We start from the raw sequence: 13,880 nt of genomic DNA on the forward strand, positions 1-13,880 counted from the left end.
CTTAACCCAAAAACAGAAGTCATGCTTGAATATTATTTGTTGATCCCCACACGATGATTCTAACAGACAATGTAACAATATGAAAATTTCATATCAAGATTATCATGACAAAAATGATCATCGTTATCATTATTATTGCGGTATTGTTGAATGTGTACAATGTAGACCGGAAGAGTTAGGGCTGCATGGGATTCTGGGTATTTGTTTTGTTGTGTTTATGTTGTGTTACAGTGCAGATGTTCTCCAGAAATGTGTTTGTCATTCTTCTTAGGTGTGGGTTCACAGTGTGGCGCATATTTGTAACGTAACAGTGTTAAAGTTGTTTCATACGGCCACGTCAGTGTAAGCTGTGTGGCTGTTGACCAAGTATGCCTTGCTGTCGCTTACGTATTTAAGCAGAAGCTAAATTCAACATGTGGCCGAGCAGGTACGCTGTTTGAACAGGCTGTAGAGGGCGTCAAAAGCAGTGCCATCAAGTCCTGAAATTCGGGAGTCTCCCGGAAAAATTGGGAGGTTTGGCAAGTAAGACGTCATGTGCCACTCATTTAAAACTCGCGGGCCGCACTGACATTACATTTTTATATTAAGGTGCGGGCAGGGGCGTGTGTCTGAGACCCCTGGTTAAAACATAGTACACAGCAAAAAAAGCTTTGTATGCAGTGTTAATTCATTTTAGATTTTCAAAAGAGTTTTGTGGCTCCCATTGTTTTCTTTAATTTGTGAAACTTGTCAAAATGGCTCTTTTAGTGGTAAAGGTTGCCGACCCCTGACTTAGACAAATTGTTAAAAACACTATTTTGCGTGTTTTGTATTTCTTATGCTTCACTGATAGTGTTTTAGTCTTAGTATTTTATCTGTTTTAATGGATACACTTTTATTGTTTTAAATATTTGTTTGTACAGTAGCACTTTAAGATGTTTATAAATGAAAAGTGCCTCACAAATAAAATCTATTATTATTTCTGGCAGGCGTTGCGGAATTCTACTCGGTTCAGAGAACCTTGAACGCACCGTAAAAACACCTGTCTCGTATTCCTCTGAGTATAGAACAATCACTCTGTACTAAGTGAACACAACTTTTATATTTAATGTGCGCAATTGAATATTTGAGTTGCTCAGACAGTACTATGTTTCTGCAAGTTCAGATTGGGCTATGTTGTTTCCTAATGGGAAAAGACGTTAATGTCTCTTGTTTTCATGTTGGCATATAAGCTGGTGAGGTGGTGCCAGTTAGTCTGTGAGTTTATTAAAGTGCAGTTATCAAACAGTTTTACGATCATTTTAATTTAAAAACGATACTAACCATCGGGAGGTTTACTGCGGTTATCATTAATACTGTTTATTGTTGCATTTTTAACTGTAATTCATAAATATAATTAATTTAACACTTAATTTAGGCCATATAAACAGCCATTTTTAGTACCTTTTTCCGAAATCTTGCTACCCTTGTAAAGCTGCTGGAAATGTGATTTTTTTCTCCGAAATGAATGAAGTATCTATCTGCAATATGCTTTAAAAAAAAAAAAAAAGACTTCTGCAATGTAGTGAAGCCATGACATTCGAAGTGTGATGTAGCAAGGGATGACTTTACATAGAGTTCAATCTTTAGATCCAACTTTACAGGTGTATTTTTACACATTATGCAGGACGATTGTTTCAGGCTCATTTTGCATTCAAAATTTTGGTCGCTTTCCAAATTGAAATGTTACGAGATTTGCTGAAGTCTCACAGGATTGGGCAACGTCAAACGAAATGATGGTTTGGGTTTTTTGGGATGGTTAAAACTTCAATTGACGGTACACTTTCAAAAGGTTCTTAAACTTTAAAGGACAACTGTACTTTTTTGGGGTGGGGGGGAGATTTTGCCTATCATTCCTCATTATGTAAGACAAGAACACATTCTAACTCCTAAATAAACGCTAGCAAAACTCAGCTAGCAATCAGAGTCGCTCAATCCCGATTACACGGTGCTTAAAAAAACTTCCATCAACGTTTTTTTATACATGCTGTAAATATATATAGCATCTAGTAACAGGCACATTTATAATAACATGTAATATTTAAGCATACGGGCCGTGTATTATTTTACAGACGCATTACAACGTTCGCTTTTCTCTTCAACAACACTACTAATCATGGCAGACTTAATGAGAGCTATCAAAGACTACTTTGGGACTAATGATGATCCAGAACCTTATATTTTCGAGCCTCGATGTAAGGAGGATGAGCTTCAAGTTTTAGAAGCTGTGTGCTAAACAGATGCAGCAGTGAAACGCTAAGCATCATGTAGCAGTAATGCTAAGTACTAAACAAGAAATACAAACTATGAACATAATAAACACTTGCTGTAAAATATCTGCTCTCACTGGGATGCAGACTCATGGAATGTTCATATCTTCCCGTTTAGAGGAAGAATTAATCACAATTCACCCGAGGTAAAAACAAAAAAAAGGTGGCAGCAAACTTAGTGTTTTTTTTACTGTCTTTCTTGCCATCTCCGGGTCTAAATTGAATGTCAAAGTTAACTAACTTCTCGGTTTATGGCAACAACGTTCTACTATCCAGGTGAGAGGTGTGATTTATAATCTAGAGTTAACTTTCACCAGTTCCGAGGCGATGCAGCATCTCACTGGTTCAGTATGTCAATATAGCATCATAAGCTAATTGGCTCTCTGTGTGATCACGATGCCACTAAAAATAGTTCATTTGTATTAGCGCTTAAAATAACAATATTGCAAATAATTGGTTAATATTCAGGTCACGATATGTAAATGGAGTATTGTTGGCAGTTTTTGGATGTTTTTTTAAAACTGCTTCATTCATGGACAGAATAGTGTACTCTTATTTGCTGCATTGTTAGCCGCCTTGTATGTGCCATATTTCACGAGTTAAAATGCATAAAAGAAAAACATGTGTTCTTGTCTTACATAAGGATTGTGAATGATATGCAAACTCCCCCAAAAGGTACAGTACCCCTTTAACAGTGATAGCTGAAAATCTGACTTTATTTGCAAGCTCCTACCATTTGCAGGTGTTTTTAGCTTCTTTAGACAGCACCTCTGCTGGTTATATCCGGGTAGTGTGCCTCGTAATTTAAACCCTGCATGTTAAATGTTGAGTTTTGGGGGTTTTTTGCATCTTGCAGGGCACAAAAGGCCACAAGTGTGAAGTATGTTCGCGCGAGTTCACACTGTCTGCCAACCTCAAGAGACACATGCTCATCCACAACAGCGTGCGGCCCTTCCAGTGTCACGTCTGCTTCAAGAGCTTCATTCAGAAACAGACACTAAAGACCCACATGATCGTCCACCTGCCCGTCAAGCCCTTCAAATGCAAGGCGAGTGTGAAAGGTCAGGCGTCACTTCAGTAGACATACAGTAGATAATCATGTCCTCTGCTGTTTCCAGGTGTGTGGCAAATCTTTCAACAGAATGTACAACCTGCTGGGCCACATGCATCTGCACGCTGGCAGTAAGCCTTTCAAGTGCCCCTACTGCACTAGCAAGTTCAACCTGAAGGGCAACCTCAGCAGGCACATGAAGGTCAAACACGGGATGGACGTGTCCCCTGAAGGACAAGGTCAGCCTGCTAAAACTTCTGCATACACATATTTCATATTGCAGTTGTAATAGTGAGGTTTTGTTTGCACACATGGCTCTATTTTGACTAGGGGTGCAATGATTCAATTCAGTATTTGTGTTTGCCGGTACTATTCAGGAACAACATTATTATTATTATTATTGTAGAAAGATACGATCCCAAGCGATTCAGTAACTTTTTAGCAAAGAAAGCAACCAGTGTGACAATGAAATAAATAGTGGATACTGGCAATTGCAAGTAAAGTTTCCTATATTCCTCTTATTTCTTCTCAGGGAATTATGTATAAATGAATTATTATTAAGGCAAAGCTCTCAATTTACTGGTCGATCTACGTTCCCATCCTCACCTATGGTCATGAGCTTTGGGTTATGACCGAAAGGACAAAATCACGGGTACAAGCGGCCGAAATGAGCTTCCTCCGCCGGGTGGCGGGGCTCTCCCTTAGAGATAGGGTGAGAAGCTCTGTCATCCGGGAGGAGCTCAAACTAAAGCCGCTGCTCCTCCACATCGAGAGGAGCCAGATGAGGTAAATCGGGCATCTGGTCAGGATGCCACCCGAACGCCTCGACAGGGAGGTGTTTCGGGCACGTCCGATCGGTAGGAGACCACGGGGAAGACCCAGGACACGTTGGGAAGACTATGTCTCCCGGCTGGCCTGGAAACACCTCGGGATCCCCCAGGAGGAGCTGGATGAAGTGGCTGGGGAGAGGGAAGTCTGGGCTTCCCTGCTTAGGCTGCGGTCCCCGCGACCTGACCTCGGATAAGCGGAAAAAGATGGATGGATGGCTGGATGGATGAATTATGGATACAAATACGAACGTAAACCACAATAATTGGTCTTTGCATTTACATCATATTTGAATAAAGTGCAACCAACACTTTAGGTTGAAATAACAAAAGGAAAACTTTTCTGCTCACATTTTCAACATTTGCGAACTTTTCAATCAAAGTACAGTAACCAACATTTTAATAGTAGATTTACATACTGCTTCTGCTTTTTTTTTTCCCATTATAGAAATAATACAATATTATTATAGAAAATAAAATGCAACCAACATCTTTTGAGGTTGAATTAGCAGTAGATTTACCTGAAAAATTAAGTGCAACCAAATCTTTTCAGACTGAATTAGTAGAGCTTTGACCTGATTAAACACGGAACATTATAAAGACATTAACGGAAGTGACAGCAGACAAGTTTCAGCGACACATGGACCAAATGGCCGAGGGTGTAATGAACAAAGTTGGAAGTAAGTAAGTTGTGACCACTTTTTCGGTCATGAATTACATTTTTTTTTACTTTCTCAATCATACTAATATACTGTGTTTATCACACTGTTTTTAACCTTATGTTTCAAGCTGGTCCGTCTGCAAACTTGCTCAGCTGTCACTTTCCTTTTGTCCGTCGCATCCTTTGCGGCTTAAAGTTAAGTTGTGGCTTTATATTGGTAAATGGTAAATGGGTTGTACTTGTATAGCGCTTTTCTACCTTTTTTAAGGAACTCAAATCGCTTTGACACTATTTTCCACATTCACCCATTCACTCACACACATTCACACACTTATGGCGGGAGCTGCCATGTAAGGCGCTAACCAGTCCCATCAGGAGCAAGGGTGAAGTGTCTTGCTCAAGGACACAACGGACGTGACTAGGATGGTAGAAGGTGGGGATTGAACCAGTAACCCTCAGATTGCTGGCACGGCCACTCTCCCACTTTCGCCACGCCGTCCCTTACCTTACTTTGACCATATTATTGTGTTGTGTTGTTTGTATTTGTTGTGGTTTTTGCAATCGTACTGTAGCTGAAAGTTTGTGTGTCGTAATTTATGACACTGTCTTGTGGCGTTTGCATTTGTTATGACTTTTCTCGACCACCGTAGCTATCTGCCAATTTTGTTTTGATGACGCCAAAGACGGGCAGACAGACTTGAATAACGTTTAACGTCCTGTCCAATTAAAAGTGCTAAACTTCATATAAAGTCTTCCGTTCCTAAATCTTATGTTTTCTTTTTTCTAGTATCGATAACATTTATTTATTGCCTTTTGAATCAATGTTGGATCGATACATATGTGCCAGAAGTCCAAATCGCCGAGTACAGATCGATAAACTTGAAACTTAGGGATACAAATTGATATATTGATCAATCGGTATACCCCTAAATAGGATCACTAGGCAATAGTGGAAATTGTAATATGTTCCAAAATCTAATTGTCTCCTTGGTTTTATGTTTTAAGTCACACTTAACTGCCATGCACGTGTACAAAAAACTATAAACCGTTTTAGTGCATTATTGTACTGAGCAGCCGGGACAGAAGCGTATGTACCCCAGTTCCTGTTCCATGGTTGTCATCACATTTTGCTCCTCTCTGCCATTAATGAGTCCCTCCAAGATTTTCCGACTGTAACTTTGTCCAATGCGTTTTGGCCAATCAACGTTATTTTTGCAAATCAAATTTGTCTCAGAGCGGCACCCAAACGCACATGTCAACTGTTAAATTCAGGGGTATCCAAACTTTTTCCCTGCGAGGGCCTCATACATACAGTAAGCATTTAAGGATGCGGGGCCCATTGCGATACATATTGTACATTAAAGGTGCCATATGTAGTAATCTGAACAGAAATGGTACTGCAATCACAGTTAAAATTCTGTAGTCCCGTCCTACACTCCATGACTGAGGTTGCCAGATACGCAGCCGAATCTTACTCCAAGGAACTTCAAATGGCAATCGACGAGTCCTACGATGTAGGTTTCTCTTGTTTATGCTTCTTGCAAGATGGTTTACTAAGTAATTATGCCACATTTTACTGATGTCGATTAGCCAAATGTATTTGTAAGGTTACGCAGCAATATTTTAGTCGGGAGTCGGGACAGATTGTTGTCATTACCTTACCTTACTTTGACCATCAAAATATATTATGTATAATAATATATATCGCATAGGCCTACTTTGATGGCAAGCCAAGGCCAACAGTAAAATTACCACCACATTTCATTCAGCATAACTCCATGTTGCATCCAACCTGACGCACTACATTCTCTTCCATGTACGCACACATAAAAAATATGCAACATAAGGTGGCAAGAAATATTTCAATAATGAACAAAGCAAGATATGTTTTGGACCAAAAATCACGCCATATTTTCTACTGCTCGATAGTGTTACCATATCTGAGTTATTGTGCAGATATATGGGGAAATAACTACAAATGTGCACTTCATTCACTAACCGTGTTACAAAAAAGATCATTTAGACTGATACGTAATGTTGGATATAGAGAACATTAAAAACACAATTTATTGAACCCAAAATTGTGAAATTCAACGATTTGGTAAAATTGCAAACAGCTAAAATGATGTACAAAGCAAACTATAAACTGCTACCCAAGAATGTACAACAATTCTTCTCAACTAAAGAGAAGTATAACCTTAGAGGAAAAACTAACTTAAAACATTTGTATGCACGTACAACATTTAAGACCTTTAGTATATCAGTATGTGGAATTAAACAATGGAATGGATTAAGCAAAGAAGTTAAACATTGTACTGATATGATCCAGTTTGAGGTTGTTCAAATTAATAGTGCTTACAAAGTACAAGGAAGAAGAATTATGAGAAATATCTTCAACCCTATTGAAAACGGAATATTCTTCATCTCAGTATGTTTATTTATCATGGCTGACTTAATTATATATTGCAAGAACTGCTGTATTAATCATTCACTAAGGTAATTTTGTGTTACAAAAAGAAGACGTGAACATATGTATTTGTAAACGCTCTGAAGTGGGAAAGGGGTAGGATTAAATAAACTTTGCTTCTTCCTACTCCTTTTCGGACATGATGTAAGGAGAATTTAATGAAATTATTTGTGATTTTTGGGGCTCTAAATATAATTTTGAAATGATCATATCCCGGCTGAACTACCGTTATCAGTTATAAAGGTATTAGAAAAGAACATAGTTTATTATTGCCTTTTGACATATCAGGGCCATTTAGTGATGACTTGACATTAAATTAAATATTAAATTATTAAATTAAAGATATCAATACAATATATGTCAATCAGTGCTAAACATAATTATTATGTTATTATATATAAGTTATCGATAACGAAGCATATACCTCAGGGGTCTCAAACTCAATTTACCTGGGGGCCACTGGATGCAGAAACTGGGTGAGGCTGGGCCGCAAGAAAAGATTTCTTAAAAAAAAATCTAACATGCACTTTTTAATGAATTCACCTTCTTTGAATGGCTTTCCCGCCCTAGCAACCATCTCACTCACCATGTAGCTAGCTTTGACTGCTGCATCGCTCTTTTCGCTTGCTTTCTTGACGAAATCTTGTTGCCTCAGTAGACTGGTTTTAAAATTTGCAACCCGGTTCACTCTCTCATCTCCCTGGTATTTTGCATACTCCTCAGCATGTCTAGTTGTATAATGACGTTTCAAATTGTATTGCTTGTGCACTGCAACTTTCTCTGTATCAACTACAGAAAAGAGCTACAAGGATTATTCATAAAGTAGATTATTTAGAACACACTAACATATTATTTATTAATTCGGGTTCATTGAAATTACAGGAGCTAGTAAAGTTACACACATTATGTGTCATGTTTAAGGCTAAAAGTAAAACATTACCATCAAATTTACAAAAAATGTTTGTCATCACTTGTGAGAATGAAGAGCATAGAAGAAAAGGTCATTTCCAACATCAGTATTCAAGGACAACTTTAAAACAAATGTGCATATCAGTGGTGGGGGTTAAACTATAGAATTCTCTTTACAATGAGATAAAAGATTGTAAAAATATATTCCAATTGAAAAAATATATAAAGTCAGAACAATAAAATCATATGGACAGCCATAAGTGTTTACACTTTGATTTATATTTATTATTTTACTTATTTTTTGCCTGGTTTTGTATTTGTTTTGTATCATCCCGTGAAGTGTATATTACTTCTTTTGTTTTTTTTGTTTGGTTTGTACATCATGAAGTTTTGCACTTTTTGTGTTTTTTTGTTTGTTTTCGTTATATTTGGATGTAATTGTTGGTTTATATCATATATGTATCATATATGATATCATTAAGTAAGACCACGTATTATGTTGAAGGGGGCAGAAAAATATAAGATTTTTCTTCATCCTGCTCCTTCTCAGGCATTGGTGTGTAAATGTATAATTGAATAATTGAGGTATAATTGTCTATCGATCAAAGATGCACATCAATGAAGGAGATAAATAAAAATGAAATGAAATAAGACACGTCGGGGTGCTTCCGTGCTCAACAAAGAAATATTACATCAAAAATCGTCTCTGCCTGGAGCCAACAGGAGGGGGTGGCTCGCCGTGGAGTTTACAGTTACGGTAGCACAATTAGCCCCGAACGGGCTAACATCACCACTAACGTGTTACACGTCTGATTCGCCCAGCGCTGGGGTCCAGTTTGAGGTGTGTGTGGGGGGGTTGAGGTGCGTGGGGTTGGGAGGAGGCAGGGGTGTTTTTGCAGCCCGGAAAAGTTAGGGCTGCAAAGGATTCTGGGTATTTTTTCTGTTGTGTTTAGTTGTGGACGTTCTCCCGAAATGTGTTTGTCATTCTTGTTTGGTGTGAATTCACAGTGTGGCACATATTTGTAACAGTGTTAAAAAATAAATAAAATAAAATATGACCACCCTCAGTGTGACATGTATGGCTGCTCCTCAAGTATGTTTTGCAATAACTGGCGTGTGTCTGCAGCAGCCTCGTACAACATGTGTCTGGGCCGGCACGCTGTTAGTATGGAGAAAAAGATGATGCGGTGATGAGGTGGCGACTTGTCCAGGGTGTACTACGCCTTCTGCCCGATTCTAGCTGAGATAGGCTCCAGCGACCCCGAAGGGAATAAACGGTAGAAAATGGATGGATGGATGGGTGACAGTTTCTAGGGGACTCTAAAGGCAGTGCCATTGCGGCACGCCCTTGAGAGCCTTATACTACCACTCAGCTCCGCACACAACGCTGTCAAGCGCCATTAATTTAAAACTCGCAACGCTGTCAAGCGCCATTCATTTAAAACTTGCGGGCCGCACTAACATTAAACTTTCATAGTAAGGTGGGGGCCGCACAATGACGTCTCGGCCGCATGTTTGAGACCCCTGATATACCTCATTTTGTCCTAAATTAAACAGGTACAGCTGCAGGTAGTGTTAACATCATTCTAACTTTTTTAGCCAATTTTGCAGCCGAAAGCTTCATACTCTTAAAACTTGGCAACTGTTAGCATGCTGACGTTAACATTCTAGCAGGTTTTTTTTAGCCAATTTTACAGCCCAACACCTCAGTCAATTAACTTGGTACTTGACTAGGGATGTAACGGTAAACGGTATAATGATAACCGCGATAAAACTCCAGATGGTTAGTAATACCGTTAAAAAATTTTAATTACCGAAAAACCGTCATTTATTCATGCATATTAGGCAACACTGCTTACTTCCTGGAAATTGACACGCCGCAGCGCCGGCGCATGCACATTAGAGCCATTAGGCTCGAGGAAACATGGCAGCGACTACACGGACTTTGCTTTGAAAATGTTCCCTCCGAGTAAACAGAGCCAATCACTTCGTTTCACTTCATTTCAATCGATTCTACTTCCGTGGAGTCTCGATGTGCGTTTAAGAGCGCAATGCTGTTGGAGGAGAACAATATTTGATGTTGCAGTTTCATTTTGAACGTGCATCTAGAGTCCTTTCGTCAGCTGCTGGGACTGAGAGTTAGCATGCAACAGGCAATGTTGCCACAACTTGTTTATGAAGTCTTTAGTTTATTGACTGGGATGCTCGCTCGTCCTTTATTTTAACTGCTAACTTTGTCAGTGTTCCAATAACATCATTACTAGCTAAAATGTTTTGTCATCTCATCGAATTGAACGCAGGCTGAATTGTCTGTGAGGCACAAACATTGTGTATTGATGTGAGAGGTATCACTCCTGTTTATTTTTGTTGGCCAAACTGTTGCACTGAACAACTAGGAGGTTTTGTTAGAAAAGAAAAAAGCTTGTTTATTAGACTTCATCTTCATTAGCCAAACTGCTTTGTGTTTTATATTGATAGCAAAAAGTACACACCACGTTTTTTTTTTTTACCTTACTTGTGTTTTTTTTTCATTCCACAAAGTTATTACTTTAAAAACCATTCATGTGACATGGCACTTTGTTAATGTTTTATGGTGTATAATTAATTCCTATACGACATATTTCTCCTTAAACTCTCAATTGATCTGTCCCGATACAGCGTGTACATGTACACACATTAGTACATGTAGTATGTACATAACTTTAAAAATACCTCCTATGAAAATGTAAAAATAGAGATAAAGGCATCATGTACTGAGAAAAAGCGGACACACTGATACTATTAATGAACAAAAACACAAATATTTGTCTTTAAATATATAGATAACGTTTATCTAGAGCAGCGGTCCCCAAAATCCGGCCCGCGGGAAGTCTCAATTTTTACTCTCTGGTTTTCCTAGCTGCTCAGGCAAATCGTATTGTCTAAAAATGCATTTTCCCATCGATAACGTGACATCATCGGGCTCGTGCCGCAGTGTCGGGCAAGCGTGCAGCAAGTGCGCACTCTGGGTCATTTAGTGCGTGAGGAATATATATATATATATATATATATATATATATATATATATATATATATATATATATATATATATATATCTAGAGCATTTTTATTACATATTTCAAATTAAATGATGGCGTTGCATTCACACCCCAACATTGTTTTACCAAACATAACCAATAATCCTGATTAATAGTCATGATTTCTATATTGATAAAAAATAATCTTATTATTTTGCGCAATTTTTACATTCATTTTATTTATTTATGTTATTTTGCTTCTGCCATATTACTTTTATAATGCTTGTGTTGCTTTCCTAGGCACATTCAATTTTCTACTCGAGCTACATACATACAGTTTGAAAGTGTCTGTTTTTTAAATTAAAAGATTTCAGTATAAGTAGTTTTTTAAAACTTTGACCACATCTAAAATTATCGTGATAATAATGATAACAATTATAAGACATTTTCATACCGAGACATGCTAACTTTTTAAGCTAATTTCACATACGTACGCTTCAGAGACATATGACTTGGTTCTTGAGGCATTCTAATGCTAATGTTAGTATTTAAGTTCGGCTTGCACATTTCAGCATTAACATGCAGTTTCTCGTTTTTTTTCATAATATGGTCACTACTGCCTAGTTTTTCTTGTTATATTCTTATTTTACTGTTATATTTTTATTCTCATTGTCGCTTTTTATTTTTATTCTTATTGTAATATTCTATTTTGTTTCCATTTATACCCCCACTATTTACGTTTTAAATTTGATCTCAATTCTGTACACTGCTGCTGAAATTTTAATTTTTCCGAGGGAACTCTCCTGAAGGAATCAATAAAGTACTATCTATCTATCTCTCCCAAAATTGCATATTTTAGTTCTTTGTGTAAAGAATGTGTCGCGGGCCGATAAACAAGTTGCGGGCCGCTAATGGTTCCTGGGCCACGCTTTGGACCCGCGTCAGCTAAACTATATCAACTCCAATGACAATATGCAGGTGTACCTAATAATGTGGACCGTCCTTTTAAACTTACCTTTTTTCCCCCTCTATGCCTTCCTTATCCAGAGGTGCTTCCGGAAATGGACAACCAGGGAGAATATGAAGGTCAGAGCTTCGGCTTCACGTCGCCCGACAACATGGACAATAGCGGTTCTCAGAACCTTACCAAGCTGACCACGACCAACATGGAAGACATGGAGGACTATTACAACTTTGGCAAGGACACCAACGCCTACGCCACACCCTGAACTTGCTGGGAAAGAACTAATGCGCAGACGGAGACGAGTGACTTGACTCTCAAGGAGAATACTGTGAAAGTTTGTGTTGTATGCGTGGATCAATAACTACAAGAAAAGGCCATTGATTGGACTTCCTGTTAATCACAAGCGTATATTTTTGGACTGTAAGGGCCAGTTAGGCTATGTAATAACTGCAGTATACATATTTGATACATAACTACAGTACACATGTTTGATACATAACTACATGTTTGATACATTGTCACTATATTCTTTAGATTGCAATGCACTTATGAACATAACAATCCTTACATGCACTCTCTCCTCTACCAATGAGATACAACACATGTGACTTTAGCTTGACATGAATAGTCTAAACTGTGTAGTTAGTTGCTATACTTGTTTATTAAGTTTATTTATTTTGACAGTTTTTGAGCCAATATAAAGCGAGCTTTCGTAGAGGAAGATTTTTGTTTTCCTTTTTAAGGAAGCCTGTCTTCAGTAAACTGGAGGGAAGCAGACTGTAAAAGTCCAGACGGTCTTATGAACTCTGTAGGGTTGGACATTTAAATCGTTTGAAGTGCAAACTGAGGAGCATTTTTCTTCTTTAGTGTTTGTTTGGAGTTTAGGCAGGTTGTTGGTTTTTTTCTTCACTTTCAATTCAATCGGAGAAAAATATTCCAAGTGTACATTCTGTATAAGTTATAAAAAAAATAGTGTGAATTGAAAGTGGACTAAATATGATGGTCCTGCCTGCTCCTCATGATTCTGTTTCGGGGAGGTGAGCTCCCCCTGTCCTGCCATGCAGGTCAGTCCGCTTTTTTTTGATGATAAAAGCAAAAGACTAGTTCAACATTATCAAACTTAAACATCATGGAAATTTGACCATGGAATATTTAATAATAAAAAAATCTCTAGTTTAAATGAACAATAAGCTTGGCTTGTCTGGAATGTCATTTAGTTTTCATGTTGATTTTGTTATAGTAATGTTTTACATTGGATTGTGAATCCTTTAATTTCTACATTTGGAAATTTTGCTGACAAGAAAAAGTCGTCACAGCCTGTGCAGCGGTACCTAGTTAATGTTTACAAAAAATGAAGTTATAGAGTTACAAAAAATTATGGAATTTTTTATGTCATAATTTTAGAAACATTGTCATAATACTGCAAGAATAGTTATTTTATGGAAATATTAGTAAAAAAAACAACTATTACTACATTTAGTATTTCATTTTATTACAGTTAAACTAATGTAATAAGAAAACCGTAACAAATTAAGAAAATGTTACTGCTAAAATCCACCCATCCATTTTCTACCGCTTGTCCCTTTCAGGGTCACAGGGGGGCTGGAGTCTATCCCAGCTACACTCGAGCGGAAGGCGGGGTACACCCTGGACAAGTTGACACCTCATCGCAGGGCCAACACAGACACACTAGGGC

General features: G+C 38.0%; 1 protein-coding gene across 2 annotated transcripts in view; it reads left to right on the plus strand.

The window, feature by feature from the left end:
• LOC133632350 (zinc finger protein 710-like) overlaps positions 1-13,350 on the plus strand; it is a 37,923-nt gene extending 24,573 nt beyond the window's left edge. The window contains exons 3-5 of one of the 2 annotated variants that reach the window (XM_062024733.1): positions 3,145-3,336; positions 3,407-3,578; positions 12,268-13,350. In XM_062024733.1, coding sequence (XP_061880717.1) covers positions 3,145-3,336; positions 3,407-3,578; positions 12,268-12,449 — 546 coding nt within the window. In that variant the 3' untranslated portion in view covers positions 12,450-13,350. The remainder of the gene's footprint in view (positions 1-3,144; positions 3,337-3,406; positions 3,579-12,267) is intronic. The other variant, XM_062024741.1, reaches the window with a different exon arrangement.
• The last annotated feature ends 530 nt before the right edge of the window (positions 13,351-13,880 follow it).

Source organism: Entelurus aequoreus, linkage group LG02, assembly GCF_033978785.1.
Source record: "Entelurus aequoreus isolate RoL-2023_Sb linkage group LG02, RoL_Eaeq_v1.1, whole genome shotgun sequence".
In the NCBI taxonomy this organism is placed as follows: Eukaryota; Metazoa; Chordata; class Actinopteri; order Syngnathiformes; family Syngnathidae; genus Entelurus; species Entelurus aequoreus.